Source organism: Salvelinus fontinalis, chromosome 27 (assembly GCF_029448725.1).
Source record: "Salvelinus fontinalis isolate EN_2023a chromosome 27, ASM2944872v1, whole genome shotgun sequence".
Lineage (NCBI taxonomy): Eukaryota > Metazoa > Chordata > Actinopteri > Salmoniformes > Salmonidae > Salvelinus > Salvelinus fontinalis.
This window is the reverse complement of record NC_074691.1, coordinates 21,053,864-21,073,461: the sequence shown is the minus strand read 5'-3', so window position 1 is coordinate 21,073,461 and position 19,598 is coordinate 21,053,864. Positions and strand designations below refer to the sequence as shown.

Sequence of the window (19,598 nt, the reverse complement as noted above, 5' to 3'; positions counted from 1 at the left end):
TGGTCACAGATACCTTACAAAAAAGGTATCACCATTTGCCTCATGCAGTGCAAGACATCTCCTTCGCATAGAGTTGATCAGGCTGTTGATTGTGGCCTGTGGAATGTTGTCCCACTCCTCTTCAATGGCTGTGTGAAGATGGATATTTGGTGGGAACTGGAACACGCTGTCGTACACGTCGATCCAGAGCAGCCCAAACATGCTCAAAGGGTGACATGTCTGGTGAGTATGCAGGCCATGGAAGAACTAGGACATTTTCAGCTTCCAGGAATTGTGTTCAGATCCTTGCAACATGGAGCTGTCCATTATCATGCTGAAACATGAGGTGATGGCAGCGGATGAATGGCACGACAATGGGCCTCAGGATCTCTTCACGGTATCTCTGTGCATTCAAATTTCCATTGATAAAATGCAATTGTGTTCATTGTCTGTAGCTTATTCCTGCCCATACCACAACCACCATGGGGAATTCATCCGTGAAGAGCACAGTGGCCATCGAAGGTGAGCATTTGCCCAATGAAGTCGGTTAAGACGTTGAACTGCAGTCAGGTCAAGACCCTGGTGAGAACGACGAGCACACAGATGATCTTTCCTGAAACGGTTTCTGACAGTTTGTGCAGAAATTCTTCTGTTGTCAAAACCCACATTTTCATCATCGGGTGGCTTGTCTCAGACCATCCCGCAAGTGAAGAAGCCGGATGTGGAGGTCCTGGACTGGTGTAGTTACACATGGTCTGCAGTTGTGAAGCTGGTTGGACATTAGAGGTCGACCGATTAATCGGAATGGCCGATTAATTAGGGCCGATTTCAATTTTTCATAACAATCGGAAATCGGTATTTTTGGACACCGATTTGGCATATATCTTTTTTTTTACACCTTTATTTTATATTTATTTAACTAGGCAAGTGAGTTAAGAACAAATTCTTATTTTCAATGATGGCCTAGGTACGGTGGGTTAACTGCCTCGTTCAGGGGCAGAACGACAGATTTTTACCTTGTCAGCTCGGGGGATTCAATCTTGCAACCTTACGGTTAACTAGTCCAACGCTCTAACCACCTGATTACATTGCACTCCACGAGGAGCCTGCCTGTTACGCGAATGCAGTAGAAGCCAAGGTAGTTGCTAGCTAGCATTAAACTTATCTTATAAAAAACAATCAATCAATCAATCATAATCACTAGTTAACTACACATGGTTGATGATATTACTAATTTATCTAGCGGGTCCTGCGTTGCATATAATCGATGCGGTGCGTATCGTTGCTCCAATGTGTACTTAACCATAAACATCAATGCCTTTCTTAACATCAATACACAGAAGTATATATTTTTTAAACCTGCATATTTAGCTAAAAGAAATCCAGGTTAGCAGGCAATATTAACCAGGTGAAATTGTGTCACTTCTCTTGCGTTCATTGCATGCAGAGTCAGTGTATACGCAACAGTTTGGGCCGCCTAATTTGCCAGAATTTTACGTAATTATGACATAACATTGAAGGTTGTGCAATGTAACAGGAATATTTAGACTTATGGATGCCACCCGTTAGATATGCCACCCGTTAGATTCACTGAAAGAATAAACGTCTTGTTTTTGAGATGATAGTTTCCGAATTCGACCATATTAATGACCTAAGGCTCGTATTTCTGTGTGTTATTATGTTATAACTAAGTCTATGATTTGACAGAGCATTCTGACTGAGCGGTGGTAGGCAGCAGCATGCTCGTAAGCATTCATTCAAACAGCACTTTCCTGCGTTTTGCCAGAAGCTCTTCGCAGTGCTTCAAGCCTATCTACTCCCGAGATTAGGCTGGTGTAACCGATGTGAAATGCCTAGCTAGTTAGCGGGGTGCGCGCTAATAGTGTTTCAAACGTCACTCGCTCTGAGACTTGAAGTAGTTATTCCCCTTGCTCTGCATGGGTAACGCTGCTTCGAGGGTGACTGTTGTCGTTGTGTTCCTGGTTCGAGCCCAGGTAGGAGCGAGGAGAGGGATGGAAGCTATACTGTTACACTGGCAATACTAAATTGCCTATAAGAACATCCAATAGTCAAAGGTTAATGAAATACAAATGGTATAGAGAGAAATAGTCCTATAATTCCTATAATAACTACAACCTAAAACTTCTTACCTGGGAATATTGAAGACTCATGTTAAAAGGAACCACCAGCTTTCATATGTTCTGAGCAAGGAACTCAAACGTTAGCTTTCTTACATGGCACATATTGCACTTTTACTTTCTTCTCCAACACTTTGTTTTTACATTATTTAAACCAAATTGAACATGTTTCATAATTTATTTGAGGCTAAATTGATTTTATTGATGTATTATATTAAGTTAAAATAAGTGTTCATTCAGTATTGTTGTAATTGTCATTATTACAAATACATTTTAAAAACTGGCCGATTAATCGGTATCAGCTTTTTTTTGGCCCTCCAATAATCGGTATCGGCGTTGAAAAATCATAATCGGTCGACCTCTATTGGACATACTGCCAAAAAATCTAAAATGACATGGAGGCAGCGTATGGTAGAGAATTAACATTAAATTCCCTGCCAACAGCTCTGGTGGACATTCCTGCAGTCAGCATGCCAATTGCACGCTCCCTCAAAACTTTAGAGTGGTCTTTTATTGTCCCCAGCACAAGGTGCACCTGTGTAATGATCATGCCGTTCAATCAGCTTCTTGATATGCCACACCTGTCAGGTGGATGGATTATCTTGGCAAAAGAGAAATTCTCACTAACAGGGAAGTAAACATGCGTATGGAAAATTTCTGGCATCTTTTATTTCAGCTCATAAAACATGGGAGCAACACTTTACATGTTGCGTTTATATTTTTGTTCAGTACAGAATGTGACTCACCTCTGCAGTCAGGTCCTGTCTGTCTCTCTGCTCTGTGAAGCTGTTTGAAGAAGAGTCGTCGTCCATGGAGACCTCCACCTGTCTCACTCTCAGCACCCTAAACTCCTGTAGAGACAAGATAGGAATTTAGACACACACAAACACAATTACAAACCCACTCACACACACACAAACACAAACACACACACACACAAACACCAGACAAGGCCATACTGTGCGGAATTAATCGCAAACAGAGAGCCTGCATAACATGGCCAAGGCCACCGGTCCTCCAGATCTTAAAACAGAGCTCTACTATACTACGAGACAGGAATACATTTACATCTGAAATGCTGCAATGCACTTTATCTTATTATTGAGTATCTATGCTCTCTCTCACATGTAGTTGGTAAATTAAATGGGTTTTTATTCTTACTCCCTCAATCTGTGTGATGTATTGTTGTTAATGCTATTATTGTATGGTTACAGTGTTAGGATATAAATGTTACATGATTGTTGAGTTAGTGTAGAGATTGTGTATCATTCTCTCTCACCCTCTGAGTGGTGTACTGCGCCTGCAGCCGGAGCAGCCGGAGTCTCAGCCCCTCCCTCTGGCCCTCGTCTGCAGTCTGGAGCAGCACCTCCTCTCCTCTCCTCAGCAGCTCCTCCATGCCAGCCTTCTCCTCATCCATCTGACCGGTCAACACACAGGGTCACAGTGAACGTTGTCATGGAAACAAAGACTCCCTTTCAATCAAAACCAATCAAACAACTGAACTAGGGTTTTCCAAGGTTAGAAAATGAACATTACGCCCATAATCAAAAACAAAAAATAAATTAAACTGTGAATCCGAACCAAAAATAGCTTGAAGAATCCTAAATGATGTCCTTTTCCAGAGAGCCGAGGGTCGACAGACAGGAGTAAGAAAAACACTCTGCTTCCTGACTGACATTGACCCTGGTCTGGGCTGGTGTGATTTGTTCAGCCGCATTACACAATAATAAGTCCCTGATAACACACTCTGAGGACAGACTGCCCAATCACACCCTTGTTTGTCTGTGACACTGTATACAGCACTTTGTGTTCTTTGTTTGACCAGTCATAAACTTAACCACTGTGTGTGTGTGTGTGTGTGTGTGTGTGTGTGTGTGTGTGTGTGTGTGTGTGTGTGTGTGTGTGTGTGTGTGTGTGTGTGTGTGTGTGTGTGTGTGTGTGTGTGTGTGTGTGTGTGTGTGTGTGTGTGTGTGTGTGTGTGTGTGTGTGTGTGTGTGTGTGTGTGTAAGAGAGAAAGTATCTGTACAATATATACCTTGTCATCATCCAGGGTGTGTGTGGGGTCCTGCTGATCCTCAAGGGCCCTGAGTGTTGCCTCTAGTTCCCCCTCAAAGGTCTGCATCAGGCTGGAGTTCAGGGCCTCCTCTGACTGGCTCTGCTGGAGCTCAGCAATCTGGTCCTGTTGGAGCTGAGAGATCTGGTGAGGAATCTGAGAGATCTGTTGTATCTGCTGAATCATATCCACAGTCCCAGGCTCCAGAGTGGTGGACATCTGGGTATCAGAAACAAAAGAGAGAGAATTACCCCACTGTATGTATCTATCTACAGTTTGCATGATAAAGCTCTAGACAGTTGTGATTGTAACACAGTGAAACAGTGTTGTGAGGGTATTTGTACCTTGGCAGCTTTGATGCATTGGGAGACCTTGTGAAAGTTGCGGTTGAGTTCAGCCAGTTTGGGTTCTACTACGTCTCTGCAGGCAGGACCTCTACTGGTCATTAGGATGATGGCCTGGTCTCTCACACTGTCCACTCTCAGAGTGATGTCATCCAGCTCCTCTAGCAGGGTCTACACACACATCAATCAAACTATTTACACATTAACAGGTTCATCAATAGCTATTACTCCAATTATTATTTCCCCAGGCTAATTATATCCTAAACTCTGGTAATAGGCTCTAATAAAAATTCAATTGTAATCAACCAATATTTAATTTTTATCCTTCAGTTCCCTCCCCATGCTTTCATCCTCTCCTCTCTCTCTCCTACCGTCTCCCTTCCCCTCCTCTCCTTTCCTCTCTCTCTCTCCTACCATCTCCCTTCCTGTCCTCTCCTGTCTCTCCACTGTGGGCAGTCTCTCTGTCTCTATCACCTTAACTACTATCTCCCTCTCCACTGTGGGCAGTCTCTCTGTCTCTATCACCTTAACTACTATCTCCCTCTCCACTGTGGGCAGTCTCTATCACCTTAAATACTATCTCCCTCTCCACTGTGGGCAGTCTCTATCACCTTAACTACTATCTCCCTCTCCACTGTGGGCAGTCTCTCTGTCTCTATCACCTTAACTACTATCTCCCTCTCCACTGTGGGCAGTCTCTATCACCTTAACTACTGTCTCCCTCTGCACTGTGGGCCGTCTCTATCACCTTAACTACTATCTCCCTCTCCACTGTGGGCAGTTTCTATCACCTTAACTACTATCTCCCTCTCCACTGTGGGCCGTCTCTATCACCTTAACTACTATCTCTCCCTCTCCACTGTGGGCAGTCTATCTGTCTCTATCACCTTAACTACTATCTCCCTCTCCACTATGGGCAGTCTCTATCACCTTAACTACTGTCTCCCTCTGCACTGTGGGCCGTCTCTATCACCTTAACTACTATCTCCCTCTCCACTGTGGGCAGTTTCTATCACCTTAACTACTATCTCCCTCTCCACTGTGGGCCGTCTCTATCACCTTAACTACATTTACATTACATTTAACTACCATCTCACACTCCACTGTGGGCAGTCTCTCTGTCTCTATCACCTTAACTACTATCTCCCTCTCCACTGTGGGCAGTCTCTATCACCTTAACTACTATCTCCCTCTCCACTGTGGGCAGTCTCTCTGTCTCTATCACCTTAACTACTATCTCCCTCTCCACTGTGGGCAGTCTCTATCACCTTAACTACTGTCTCCCTCTGCACTGTGGGCCGTCTCTATCACCTTAACTACATTTACATTACATTTAACTACCATCTCACACTCCACTGTGGGCACTCTCTCTGTCTCTATCACCTTAACTACTATCTCCCTCTCCACTGTGGGCAGTCTCTATCACCTTAACTACTATCTCCCTCTCCACTGTGGGCAGTCTCTATCACCTTAACTACTATCTCCCTCTCCACTGTGGGCACTCTCTCTGTCTCTATCACCTTAACTACTGTCTCCCTCTGCACTGTGGGCCGTCTCTATCACCTTAACTACTACCTCCCTCTCCACTGTGGGCAGTCTCTATCACCTTAACTACTATCTCCCTCTCCACTGTGGGCAGTCTCTCCGTCTCATCCAGGTGGATTTGGGTCTGGTACAGCCAGGTGCTGATGTGGGCCAGGTTCTCATCAAAGATCTCCACCTCGTTCTGGTGGCTCTGTAGGGAACGCAGGTAGAAAGATGGTAGTGCTGAGCGATTCGAATTTGAGGTCGGTTCCGTTTTTGGTGCGATTAAAAAATCGATTTCGGTTTTGATAATTTAAAACATGAAATGTATCATGAAATAATGACGTCATCATACTTTTTGAGCTTTTTAATGGAAATTCCTAAGCTAAAAATAGTGAACATTCAATTGACAAAACATCTTAAAATATTCCATTGTCTCGGTCAGGTCCACATTGGATAAACATCAATAGATAAATAGGAAATGACTAATAAATAACCAAATATTTCAGTTGTGTATATTACTTCATTTTTATTTGATTACCTTATTATTTTTTTATTCCTTAAAATGATCTCCTCTCAGGCAGTAGCAGTCAGCCAGCCAAGCCATGTAATGTTAACTCTGTTCTACCCATAAAGTACTGTCTTTAGTCATCCTATTTAGCTAATCTGCCTAAGTATGCTGCAGAGCTGTCTGACAAAATCATTTTACTAGTTCTTCAAAGTAGATAAGGTATACTTTCACGAACTGTCCCTCTCGTCGTTGTGTACATTGCTCTCTTATGCGGTCTAAGCGGTCTGTGTGTATCTAACCTAACGTAACAGACGTAAAAGTGTATCAGTCCAGAGATCTGTATGTAATGACGAGATGCTCATGTCTATGCTCTAACAATGGAAGTTGTTCTCCCAAAGGCGGGAAGGCAGGTGATAAGCTTAGGTCCAAAATAAACCCATTGGGCTTATTTTGGGCAGACTCTCGCTTCGCCTCTTCCTCTCTGATCCATCTCTATGCCGCAACAAAATGGCGCAATGGATTAGGATCATTGTAGGTAATTACCATGTGTCTGCATTGAACTAGGTTGAATATTTGCTTAATGAAAACTCCAACTCCCTTCAGCGCAGCATCCCACATAGTTCTTGACTTGATATCTCCGATTTCTCTAGTGAATGACTTGATTTCTCTAGTGAATGACTTGATTTCTCTCTAGAGAAACGGAGTGCTGAGGCAAGATGCAGGAATTATTCCAAATGTCCCTTCTGACATGATGTTTTGCAGTCATGTACACATTACTTTACTCAACCATTACTTTAGATCAGATTACCTCTCTATTAATTCTGTCTCTATGATAGTGAAGTGTGAACCCACCAGAACGGTGCTCAGCCAGTCCTCGGACCAGGTGCGGACCTGTCCCCAGCCTTCGTTAAGGCCACACAACTTGTCTTCCAGAGGGCCCTCGCTCCCCTCCACCAGCCCCTGCAGCCCAGCGCTGGTCTCCATCAGCACAGCCAGGTCTGCCTTACGATGCTCCGACTCCTTCAGCATGTCCTGGGGGAACACACACACACACGTTATACAAACGTAACACAAATCTTCTGCACACCCACACTCTACACAGACACAAAAGCCAAATAAACATTTCAACAAACTAACTATTCTAGCAAGCCCGGTGAACACACATCTCACACACACACGTGACTCACGTTGGCCCAGGCAATCTCACTGTCTATATCAGCAGGCATGTCTCCAGAGGAGTTTTTCTGCTGCAGCAGGGTCTGGTTGGTGGTCAGCCAGTCCTGTAGGGCGGCGCTGTCCTTATGTAGTCTCAGAGACAAAGACAGAGCCTTCTCCAGGTCCTGCTTCCCCTCTGTCACCTGGAGAGAGAAGAAGAGACGATGGGCTCGCTGTTTGGTTGGTCAAAATGACGATATCCTCATTTTTTTGAAATTAGGTAGAAGTATCTTGTTTATTTTAAGAACGCAACTATTCATGATGGCACAGCTGACCAAGTGAGAAGACCAGACTGTTATGTCCTAAGGTTAAACTACTATAGTCACTTCTGTGTGTATTACCTGTGCTCCCAGGTCGTTGTAGAGCAGTTTAAGTGCTGTCAGTTGTTCATCCATGCCTCTGGGGTTGTCAGTCTGTTGTTTCTGGACGATCTGTCTTCCTGTCTTTATCACTGTCTCCACCTCTAACTTCACCTCACTCAGAACCTTATACAGTTTCTGAAGGGTTAAGGAGACAGACGGAGTGTGAGGGAGAATGTGTGCATGTGTGTGTGTGTGTGTGTGTGTGTGTGTGTGTGTGTGTGTGTGTGTGTGTGTGTGTGTGTGTGTGTGTGTGTGTGTGTGTGTGTGTGTGTGTGTGTGTGTGTGTGTGTGTGTGTGTGTGTGTGTGCGCATGTACATGCACACCTGTAAGAGACTTCTCAAAGTGTTTTAGTTCTAGGTCTCACCATACAGCCAATGAGGTGGGCCTGGATCTGTTGGGGTTCCACCTCCCTGATGTCTAGAATGTGCAGCTCTTCCTTGGCTCCATCTAGAACCCTCTTACAGTCCAGCATGCGCTGCTCAAAGTTAGCAGGCTTCTGGAACAGCTGGTACTTAGTGGAGATCTCTCGCAGCTTCCGCTGAAAGACGGAAGAGGCAGCATAATGACCAACCAGAATAATTGCAGAGACAACAACATTTTCAATAAATCATAAACTCCTATGTTATCCCTATAGGCTTTAATGAGAACAATTTCACCCCCTGTCCACTAGGGGTCAGTACCTGCAGCAGGTCCAACATGGTTCCACTACGAGCAGCCTTGCCCTCTGGGGTGGCAGGAGGCAGATTACCCACGTTCCTACTCCTCAGCTCCTCCACTGTCACCTCATGGGCCGCAATCTCTGCCCCGATAGTCTGCAAAGGATGGAGACGGGTTTAGAGGTCAGGGGTTAAACTGACATCCAAGAAGTAATTGTTGGCATTCGCTACATTTGTTTGTGGGATGTGTCAATGTAGTCGGTCAGATAGAAGATGAGTTTGTGTGTGTGTGTATCTGTCTGTCTGTATGTGTGTACCTGTGCCTCTTGCGGTAGCTGGAAGGCGTCTATGCGGTCGGTGAGGTAGGAGGTGAGTGTGTGGTCTAGCTGGGTCAGTGACTCCTGCAGAGCCTGGAGAACCTGCTCATTCTCCTTCAGAGTGGCCAGTTGCTGCTCTAGACTGATCTGACGGTTCACAGCCTAGATGGATGTAATATCAACATTAAGTCAATATACATAATATATAGACAAGTACATTTCCAAACATATACTTATCTGCTTGTTAACAGCCTAGAAAATATAGAAACGGACATAATGCTGATATGTTCAGGACATACAGTACCAGTCAAAAGTTTGGACACACCTACTCATTCAAGGGTTTTTCTTTATTTTTTATATTTTCTGCATTGTAGAATAATAGTGAAGACATCAAAACTATGAAATAACACATATGGAATCATGTAATAACCAAAAAAGTATTAAACAAATCGTCAAAGTAGCCACCCTTTGCCTTGATGACAGCTTTGCACACTCTTGGCATTCTCTCAACCAGCTTCACCTGGAATGCTTTTCAAACAATCTTAAAGAAGTTCCCACATATTCTGAACACTTGTTGGCTGCCGTTCCTTCACTCTGCGGTCCAAAACATCCCAAACCATCTCAATTGGGTTGAGGTCGGGTGATTGTGGAGGCCAGGTCTTCTTATGCAGCACTCCATCACTCAAATAGCCCTTACACAGCCTGGAGGTGTGTTGGGTCATTGTCCTGTTGAAAAGCAAATGACAGTCCCACTAAGCACAAACTAGATGGGATGGCGTATCGCTACAGAATGCTGTGGTAGCCATGCTGGTGAAGTGTGCCTTGAATTCTAAATAAATCACTGACAGTGTCACCAGAAAAGCACCCCCACACCATCACACCTCCTCCTCCATGCTTCACGGTGGGAAACACACATTTGGAGATCATCCATTCACCTACTCTGTGTCTCACAAAGACACGGCAGTTGGAACCAAAAATCTCACATTTGGACTCATCAGACCAAAGAACTGATTTACACCTGTCTAATGTCCATTGCTTGTGTTTCTTGGCCCAAGCAAGTCTCTTCTTATTGGTGTCCTTTAGTAGTGGTTTCTTTGCAGCAATTCGACCATGAAGCCCTGATTCATGCAGTCTCCTCTGAACAGTTGATGTTGAGATGTGTCTGTTACTTGAACCCCGTGAAGCATTTATTTGGGATGCAATTTCTGAGGCTGGTAATTCTAATGAACTTATCCTCTGCAGCAGAGGTAACTCTCTGCAGTCTTCCTTTCCTGTGGTGGTCCACATGAGAGCCAGTTTCCTCATAGCGCTTGATGGTTTTGCGACTGCACTTGAAGAAACTTTCAAAGTTCTTGAAATTTTCCACATTGACTGACCTTCATGTCTTAAAAGTAATGATGGACTGTGGTTTTTATTTGTTTATTTGAGCTGTTCTTGCTATTTTACCAAACAGGGCTGTCTTCTGTATACCACCCATACCTTGTCACAACACAACTGATTGGCTCAAACACATTAAGGAAAGAAATTCCACAAATAAACTTTTAACAAGGCACACCTGTTAATTGAAATGCATTCCAGGTGACTACCTCATGAAGATGGTTGAGAGAATGACAAGAGGTGCAAAGCTGTCATCAAGGCAAAGAGTGGCTACTTCAAAGAATCTCAAATATAACATATATTTTGATTTGTTTAACACTTTTTTGGTTACTACATGATTTCTTATGTGTTATTTCATAGTTTATGTCTTCACTATTATTCTACAATGTAGAAAATAGTACAAATAAAGAAAAACCCTGGATTTTTTATTATTTAACCCTTATTTAACTAAGCAAGTCAGTTAAGAACAAATTCTGATTTACAGTGACAGTCTAGGAACAGTGGTTAACTGCCTTGTTCAGGGGCAGAACGACAGATTTTTACCTTGTCAGCTCGGGGATTCGATCTAGCAACCTTTTAGTTACTGGCCCAACGCTCTAACCACTAGGCTACCTGAATGAGTAGGTGTGTTCAAACTTTTGACTGGCACTGTATATGAGTAAGCATATCACTGTTAGTCTACGCCTGTTGTTAATGGGGCATGTGACGAATACAATTCGATTTGATTTATTATCTACTACCATATACACAATTCACAAATAGAAAACAAGTTGTTGTCGTGGATCGACGAGGCATGTAAGTTTCTCACAAACAAAGATGCAGAAAGAGACAGACAGCCACTTGATGGCTATGTACAAAGACTGTTGTTTTTCTCATCCACACACACACACACACACACACATACATACACACACACAGACCTGGTGGCTGAGCTGATCGTAGCAGGAGTTGAAGGTCTCTAGTCTCTCTGAAATAAGTTCATCCAGGATGCCCCCATCTATCAGGGTCTGACCCAACTCCCTGATCTGTGTCCTGTTGTCACCTGGGTGGCGCAACACACACTCCAACGACTAGAGAGAGAGAAAGAGGAGGGGAGAAGAGAGGGAGAGATAAAGAATAAAGGTGACAGGGTGAGAGAGAGAAGGGGAGGAAAGAGGGAAAGAGAGAGGGCGACGTGTCAGTGTTTATATACACTATATATACACAAGAGTATGTGGATGCCCCTTCAAATTAGTGGATTCAGCTATTTCAGCCACACCCGTTGCTCACAGGTGTACAAAATGGAGCGCACAGCTATGCAATCTCCATAGTCAAACATTGGCAGTAGAATGGCTGAAGAGCTCAGTGACTTTCAACGTGGCACCATCATAGGATGCCACCTTTCCAAGAAAGTTCGTCAAATTTCTGCCCTGCTAGAGCTGCCCCGGTCAACTGTAAGTGCTGATATTGTAAAGTAGACATCAAGGAGCAACAACGTCTCAGGCGCAAAGTGGTAGGCCACACAAACTCACAGAACTTGACAGCTAAAGCGCATAGCATGTAAAAATCGTCTGTTTTGGGTTGCAACACTCACTACCGAGTTCCAAACTGCCTCTGGAAGCAATGTCAGCACAATAACTGTTCGTCGGGAGCTTCATGAAATGGGTTTCTATGGCTGAGCAGCCACACACAAGCCTAAGATAACCATGTGCAATACCAAGCGTCGGCTGGAGTGGTGTAAAGCTCACTGTCATTGGGCTCTGGAGCAGTGGAAACACATTCTCTGGGGTGATGAATCCAGCTTCACCATCTGGCAGTCCGACGGACAAATCTGGATTTGGCGGATACCAGGAGAACGCTACCTGCCCCAATGCATAGTGCCAACTGTAAAGTTTGGTGGAGGAGGAATAATGGTCTGGGGCTGTTCTTCATGGTTTGGGCTAGGCCCCTTAGTTCCAGTGAAGGGAAATCTTAACGCTACAACATACAACAATGACATTCTAGACAATTCTGTGCTTCCAAATTTGTGGCAACAGTTTAAGGAAGGCCCTTTCCTGTTCCAGCATGACAATGCGCCTGTGCACAAAGCTTGGTCCATAGAGAAATGGTTTGTTGAGATCGGTGTGGAAGAACTTGACTGGCCTGCACAGAACCCTGACCTCAACCCGATCGAACACCTTTGGGATGAATTGTTACACCGACTGCGAGCCAGGCTTAAATGCCCAACATCAGTGCCCGACCTCACTAATGCTCTTGTGGCTGAATGGAAGCAAGTCCCCGCAGCAATGTTCCAACATATTGTGGAAAGCCTTCCCAGAAGAGAGAAGGCTGTTATAGCAGCAAAGGGGAGGACCAACTCCATATTAATGGCCATGATTTTGGAATGAGATGTTCGACAAGCAGGTGTCCACATACTTTTGGTTGGTCATTCAGTGTAGGTCGGTGTCACTCTTACAGTACCTGAGGTAGGCAGACAGAGTGCTGGAGTCTGCCCACTGGTGACATCATCAAAGTAAGAGAAACAGACAGAACACAAAACAATACCTTCTAAGGTCAAAAGGAAAAAACAAGCGAATAACATGAAAGAAAGGGTAAAAGGGAGACAATTGAATAAATAGGGTGAGTCAGAGTGGTGGGAAGGATGGGGGATGGAGGGATTAAAGGAGAGAGCATACGATAAAGTGGAGGGGAGAGAATGAGAGATGAAAAAGGAAAGAAAGAAGACTGGATAGGTTTAAATAGAGATATCTACCTCCAAAGCCTTGTTGACAGCCTCAGTGCTCTCAGGTAGATTCTCTGTAGCCTGAAGCTTCTCCTCCAACGTGTTGAGCCAGCCCTGCTCCAGGTCCAAGTACTGCAGCAGCTCCATCCAACACGACCACACCTCCTACAGAGGAGACCACACGAACGCGGTCAGAAAGACCATATGAGACACGGACATATATACCTACAACCACATTACTGTATGATATAAACACAAATGCAACAAAGAACCAGTGCCTCATAAGTTGTTTGGACTAGTCTTATCAAACTCTTTACCTCCAGGGTGTGACACTTGCTCTTGAAGCGGTCACATAGTTTCTGATAGTTCCCCAGGACTCCCCCCAGCTCCTCTGTCAGGTCCTGGCCACTGCCACCAGGGGTCATCTTAGCCTTAGCCACCAACATGTTAATGTTGTCCTTCAATATCTTCACTCTCACCTCCTTCTGTAGCACATCCTCTTTAGCCCTCTAAGTAGGGAGGGGAGAGAAGGGAAGAGATGAGGCAAAGGGGAAAGAAAGAGACATGCCAGATTATCAGGATAGTATTTTCACATAAGAGGGGCCATAACTGGCTACATAGCATTAAAGTGGGATTCTTTTGGTTTAGTTGGTGGGACTTTCTTTCTAGAAGGAATGAGGAGTTCCTAGTTGTTCAGTATTGTTTTTAAATGTCAAAGTTCTGTCCTCTGTTCCCCACCTTCATCTCTTCCAGTGCCCCCTCCAGCTCCTCAGGACTCTTGTACTCAAAGTCTCTCATGAGGAACTCCTCGTCCACCTGGGCCATCCATTCCTGCATCTCTGCCAAGTCTTTCCTTAGGTTCACCTGCCTCTCCTGGCTCTCACTTACACGCTCCTGGTGGCTCAGCAGCTACCCAGAGACAACAGAGAGATAACACGGACCACTGTCAGGTTACACAGGGTAGCAAGTACACAGAGTGTCTTAATAACATGTCAGGTTTTAAATAAGACGCTGACATTAAATACACAGAAAAGTGTATGAGCAGTACAGTATGCAGGCTTCATTTATTTTAGGGGGAAGATCAGCTTTAATATTGTGGCTTCTATCAATGTAATTATCTGCATAATTTCCAATCCCCATATATTTTTTTGTAAATATATATTATTTTATATATACCGGTATATATTTTTAAATATATTTGCCCCTGACCCTACCACCCCTCCCCTAATTGGAGTAAACTAATGGAAAACAATACTTAAGCTTCTACTTTGTTTATACAGTCTATACATTTTAAAGACAGTATATTTTACATTAGTTATCTTTTGTTTGTTTTAGTCCCAGCCTTCAGCTACCCTCAGCCCCTCCCATCTATCTCTGAAGACCTTCCAGTTTTGATTTATAGCTGTCATATATTTTTCCACTGTGCTGTGATGTTTCACAAAAGTACTGAACCTTTCAATTCTCATAGTTTCTACAGATCGTAAATGAAAGATAAACATTTTTTAAGAGTATTATTATATTATTGATCAATTGTCTTTTTTTTTTTCAAATCCCACAGCAGTGCTATTTGCAAAGTTAGCTCCAAGTAAATATTGCAATTTGTTAGCCATTCCTGAACCTGCGACCAAAAACAAGCTACATATGGGGAGTACCAAAACAAGTGATCTAATGATACTGTCTCTTTGCAGCAAAATCTGCAGGGCTGGGATGGTTGTATATTTACAGTGCATTCGGAAAGTATTCAAACCCCTTGACTTTTTCCACATTTTGTTACGTTACAGCCTTATTCTAAAATGTATCAAATTGGGAGGGTTTTCTCATCAATACACCAAAATGACAAAAGAAAAGAAATCTAAAAAACCTGTTTTGATATTGTTATTGTGGGTAGGTTGATGAAGGAAAAAAAATATTTAATACATTGTAGAATAAGGCTATAACGTAACAACATGTGGAAAAAGTCAAGGGTTTTGAATACTGTCCGAATGCACTGTATAACATTGTATTGGTTGAACCCAGCGTTGTTTTGTGTATCAGTTCATAAACCATGTGCATATGAAATCGGTACATAGAAAATCTCCTCCCAACTATTTTGCAACCGGTATGGTACCGCTGTCAATTTTTGGCTGGTGAAAGGAAACTTGTATACTTTTTTATTTATATCAATTTTTTTAACCAACATTTTTTTGCAGGCTTTATTGTATCCAGTGTTGTTTGAACTGTCCTCTTTCTCCTCACCTGTTTACTCAGTGTCTCCCACCTCCCCTGGCACTCCTCCAGTTTAGCCTGCCCCCAGTGGGCCAACTCTGGTACTGCAGCCCCCTGCACCGCCAATACGTTCTCTCCTATCTGCTTCACTAAACTCTCCACTGACTCCATCTCACTCACATACTCCTAAGAAGGAGATGGGGGAGAGAGGGGCATGGGTTATAACATTGCAGTACTTTAGGTCTAACAGTTCAATAAAGTTTTGTTTGTTTTTGAATGGTGGGACCTATGACCTTGCACTGGTTGAGCTCTTCCTGTAGTCTCTCTGCGTCTCCCTGGCCCTTGGCTTCCCGTGACATCAGTTCCTGTACGCCATCCAGCCAGCGCTCCAACTCCACCACACGCACCTGGAAACAACATCATCGTGAACGTTATTGACAACAATCACTACCTTATTTTGTCATTGCTTGGGTCCTATAAAAGTTCCATTGATGTTTAAGCAGACTAGAGGCAGGATATTCTATGGAACAGTTTTCTACCTGATTGTCCTTCAGGCTACCCAGGATGCACTGCAGCGTGCCCAGCTCCTCGCGTGCCCTGGAGGAGAGCTGACTCCATCTTTGTAGTTCTGCAGGGTCCGAGGCCTGCTGCATCTGCTCTATCTCTATACACAGAGCCTAAGGCGAGAGAGAGAAAAAACTACATGACCCATAACCCATTATTATTCTGCAGCTGAAGGACAAATTATAGGACAATTGTCAGGTGTGGTAGGTAGCCTAGGGGTAGAGGTGAGTAAGCTGATCTGAGACAGTCAGTCTGCAGGGTGTGTTTAAACCTCAGGGGCAGGAGCAGCGTTTGAGGCAGCAGCTACAGCCTGCAGCAGTGGGAACATGCATGGTAGACTGGTTGCAGTCTGAGGGTTGGAGCTCTGAGCCACAGGCAGCAGGCAGGGTGCCCAGAAAGTTCCCAGGCTGCCCTGGCACCATGCTTTATCTACCACGATAACGAGGCCTACAGCCGACCCACATTCCTACAGACTCTCTCTCAATCACACACACACAGACACACACACGCACACAGACACGCACACAGACGCACACACACACACCCTTGCAAGCACAAACATACACACACATCCCTCTTTCTCCTCTGTTGCGGTTGAAAGATTAAAGAGGGACGTATAGGTGTGAGAATTGTATGTTGGAACCAGAGCAGACAGACAGCTACTAGGTCTGGACTCAGCCATTAACAGATAATCCACAAATACACTGCTACACGATAACACACGGACAACTGGAACACAGTACAGAGAAAGATGAATAAAAGCCCTGATGCCGCTCACCTGTGCCCGCTCCACTGCCCCCTCCACTGTAGGCACATCCATGATGTCTTCCCGCAGTGTGCCCAGTCTAGCCTCCAGACCATCTACGAGGTCAGTCCCAGACTCCACAGTGTTCCCAGACACATCATCCTCACTGACCACAGGAATCTGGTCACCCTGAACCACCTGTATCATCTGGGCCCTCTGGTCATCAACATAGTGGAGGCTGGCCAGCGCTGGAACACAGACAGGGGGAGAGGAGACACTGTTAAGTCAAGGGTTATAGTATCTAGTTGCCACAAGGGGTCAGAGTATTGTTTTGGGAATTCCCATAGGTACTGGCTGTTATAATTTGTGGCTGTTATGAACTCACTGAGCTCTCTGTGTGTGGGTGGGTGTGTGTGTGCACCTTCCATTTCACTGTATGTCAGAGAGAGAGTGTGTGCAGCACATTTGCCCAGGGGTCCAGATGTTTGCTGTGTGTGCCTCATGGCAAGCCTAAATGAGGTTTCACAACTAATGCAAGCCAGTGGTTCATACCCGCTGAACCTTCAATATGCCACAGTAAACACAATGAAAACAGAAAACTGCATCAACATACTTTAACAGAATGTGCTAAATTCAACACAACACACACTGCTCTCACAGGCATGAGTTCTCTCGCATAATCTGCCTGTGTTTATATACAGCAGACAGAGAGAGGGAGGGGAGAAAAAGGGAGAGAGAGAGGCCCAGTGAAAGACTGACTCTCTGAAGCAGAAACAAAATGGTTTTCCTCAGGGCAGTGGCACACACACACTCCTTTTAGGGTCAGAAGACAAATAGGCCTCTCCAATATACTTTTACATTCTTTTCGAGCAGGACTCATAAATTCCAGGAGAAAAATGTTGATTGATTTCAGAACTCCTAAAACTCAAAACCTGGTCCTTGGGAGCTTGGCAGAGACCACACTCACACACACACACACACACTCACGGTCCTGCGTATTCAGTGGTCATATAAGGGCATCATCGATTACTTCTGTCCAACCAAGGCTGGATATAAAGCTGATGTCATATCACAGCTCCAGCAGTAAGAGCCAGTAGAGTTCATTGATCTGGCATCAATCCTGTAGCCTCAGTAAAAACTATGGAAGGTTTAGGACCGCCACCACTGATGAAGTGCTGAAAGAGCACAAGTCCATTCATAGGGCATTGATAAAGCTTTGACCCAATGGCGACCAAGCATTTCTAAAGTGTTTATACAGTGTTGTCAGAGCATGGGTCAAGTCCCTGCATTGATTTCTAGCAAATGTTAAAGCAGTGTTGTGGTCCCATACCTGCATTGATCTCCTGCTCCCTGGTCTGTAGCTGCTGCAGTGTGGAGGCCTGGTGGGCAGAGACAGTGGCCATGTTGGCTGTGAGAGTGGGCGGGACATCTATTGACTCCACCTCTGCAGCGAGCTGGTCCAATCGTGGGCTCAGGGCAGTCAGCTGGGCCAACCGCGACTGGAGACAGACATACAAACAGATAAGACAAAAGGGTAAACAGACTTCACGACACATCTGTTGATATATTGATATGATTTGTGATGTTTAACAGTTTCAGTGGGGGTCGTCTCCATGGCGATAATCAAACCAGAGGTCAGGGTGAGGGTGATGGTTCTACGGGTTGGGTTCTAACCTGGCACTCTGTCCTGAGGGTTCTAAGGGCAGCCTCATCAGATCTGGTACTGTCTGTTCCACTCAGCCACTGGTCCTGTTCTCCCAGAACCTTGTCCAGAGCAGCCAACTCAGAGCAGAGGCTTCTGACCCGGGTCTGGGCCTGGACCCAGTCACACAGAGCCTTCAGCTCACTCACACACACCTCCCATTCAGCCTCCACCACATCTATATCACACCTGATAGAGTCCACACTCACTCCCTCTACAGAGAGGGAGGGGGTAGGGAAGGATAGGAGTGAAGGAGAGAGAGAAATAGAAATGAGGGAGGGGGAGAAGGGTGAGATAGACGCAAGGAGAATGTGGCAAATAAAAATGTAGGGGAGATTGGGAAGAGGAGAGAAGGGAGAGAGAGGTGGAAAGGTTAAAGAAAAACACACCAACACTATAACACCACTACTTCTCCATCTTTCCTTACTGTTATCATGCTGTAAACAAATAAAGCAGGAGTGCCTGAGCGTTTCACTGCACTGTAAATGAAGCCAGGAGCCTCAAATCTTGCTGCAGGTTTTTATGACAATACCTGCAAACACACAAGTCATGCTTACTGGCAACCAAAAATCAGGTTTAAAAATACCCCCAAATATACAACAGCTGTGGGGAAAGTATCTTACGAGACCAACAGGATATTTCTGGAACAGGATATTTCTGGAAGAGCCAATAAATACACAAAAAACTGTTTTAAGTGAGAATAGGCACTGGTCTGAAGCCGAAAAAGAAAGGAAATTCACATGAGCACCACAATGCCTATTCCACCCATGCTCTACCAAGGTTTTCCAGTACACAGCTCTGATCTACTACAGTAGCTATGTTGGTATTGTACTTCAATCTATGTGTACATAGCTTTTAAAACAAACCTCACCTAGGAGATTTGCACTTCATGAAATGAAGGTGAAGTTCAAGTAGAGTGAACCAATATCCAAACACATCAACAGAAATGATTCATAAAATAATGTTTAACTCTAGTAAAAACGTAAGGACATTGCTACAATGTTACAAATGTTAAACACAAAATACAAACATAATAAATAAAGGTACTTTTTAGTTTGCTTTTCTGGGGATTCCTTACCTTTCTCCAGCGGTTCCATCAGGCGCCGCCCTCCTTGGGTCACCTGACCAACCTGAGCCTCCTTCGACAACAGCTGTGCCTCCAAAGCCTACAGTGATTGGATGACAGACATGAAATCAACTCATC

At 44.5% G+C, this 19,598-nt stretch overlaps 1 protein-coding gene across 7 annotated transcripts in view; it reads right to left on the bottom strand.

The window, feature by feature from the left end:
- The window catches only part of utrn (utrophin), a 314,619-nt gene that overhangs the window by 185,213 nt on the left and 109,808 nt on the right, over window positions 1-19,598 (bottom strand). For 6 of the 7 annotated variants that reach the window (XM_055885258.1, XM_055885257.1, XM_055885262.1 and 3 more), the window contains 22 exons: window positions 19,473-19,560; window positions 18,367-18,608; window positions 18,023-18,191; window positions 16,726-16,940; window positions 15,923-16,060; window positions 15,677-15,790; window positions 15,414-15,569; window positions 13,917-14,087; window positions 13,496-13,687; window positions 13,209-13,343; window positions 11,398-11,547; window positions 9,101-9,262; window positions 8,808-8,939; window positions 8,492-8,665; window positions 8,106-8,261; window positions 7,737-7,907; window positions 7,402-7,581; window positions 6,121-6,249; window positions 4,515-4,685; window positions 4,153-4,389; window positions 3,397-3,534; window positions 2,864-2,968 (listed from right to left, as the gene is read on the bottom strand). In XM_055885258.1, the coding sequence (XP_055741233.1) occupies window positions 2,864-2,968; window positions 3,397-3,534; window positions 4,153-4,389; window positions 4,515-4,685; window positions 6,121-6,249; window positions 7,402-7,581; window positions 7,737-7,907; window positions 8,106-8,261; window positions 8,492-8,665; window positions 8,808-8,939; window positions 9,101-9,262; window positions 11,398-11,547; window positions 13,209-13,343; window positions 13,496-13,687; window positions 13,917-14,087; window positions 15,414-15,569; window positions 15,677-15,790; window positions 15,923-16,060; window positions 16,726-16,940; window positions 18,023-18,191; window positions 18,367-18,608; window positions 19,473-19,560 (3,525 nt within the window). Of the gene's footprint in view, window positions 1-2,863; window positions 2,969-3,396; window positions 3,535-4,152; window positions 4,390-4,514; window positions 4,686-4,988; window positions 5,041-6,120; window positions 6,250-7,401; window positions 7,582-7,736; window positions 7,908-8,105; window positions 8,262-8,491; window positions 8,666-8,807; window positions 8,940-9,100; window positions 9,263-11,397; window positions 11,548-13,208; window positions 13,344-13,495; window positions 13,688-13,916; window positions 14,088-15,413; window positions 15,570-15,676; window positions 15,791-15,922; window positions 16,061-16,725; window positions 16,941-18,022; window positions 18,192-18,366; window positions 18,609-19,472; window positions 19,561-19,598 lie in introns of those variants that run through there. The other variant, XM_055885264.1, reaches the window with a different exon arrangement.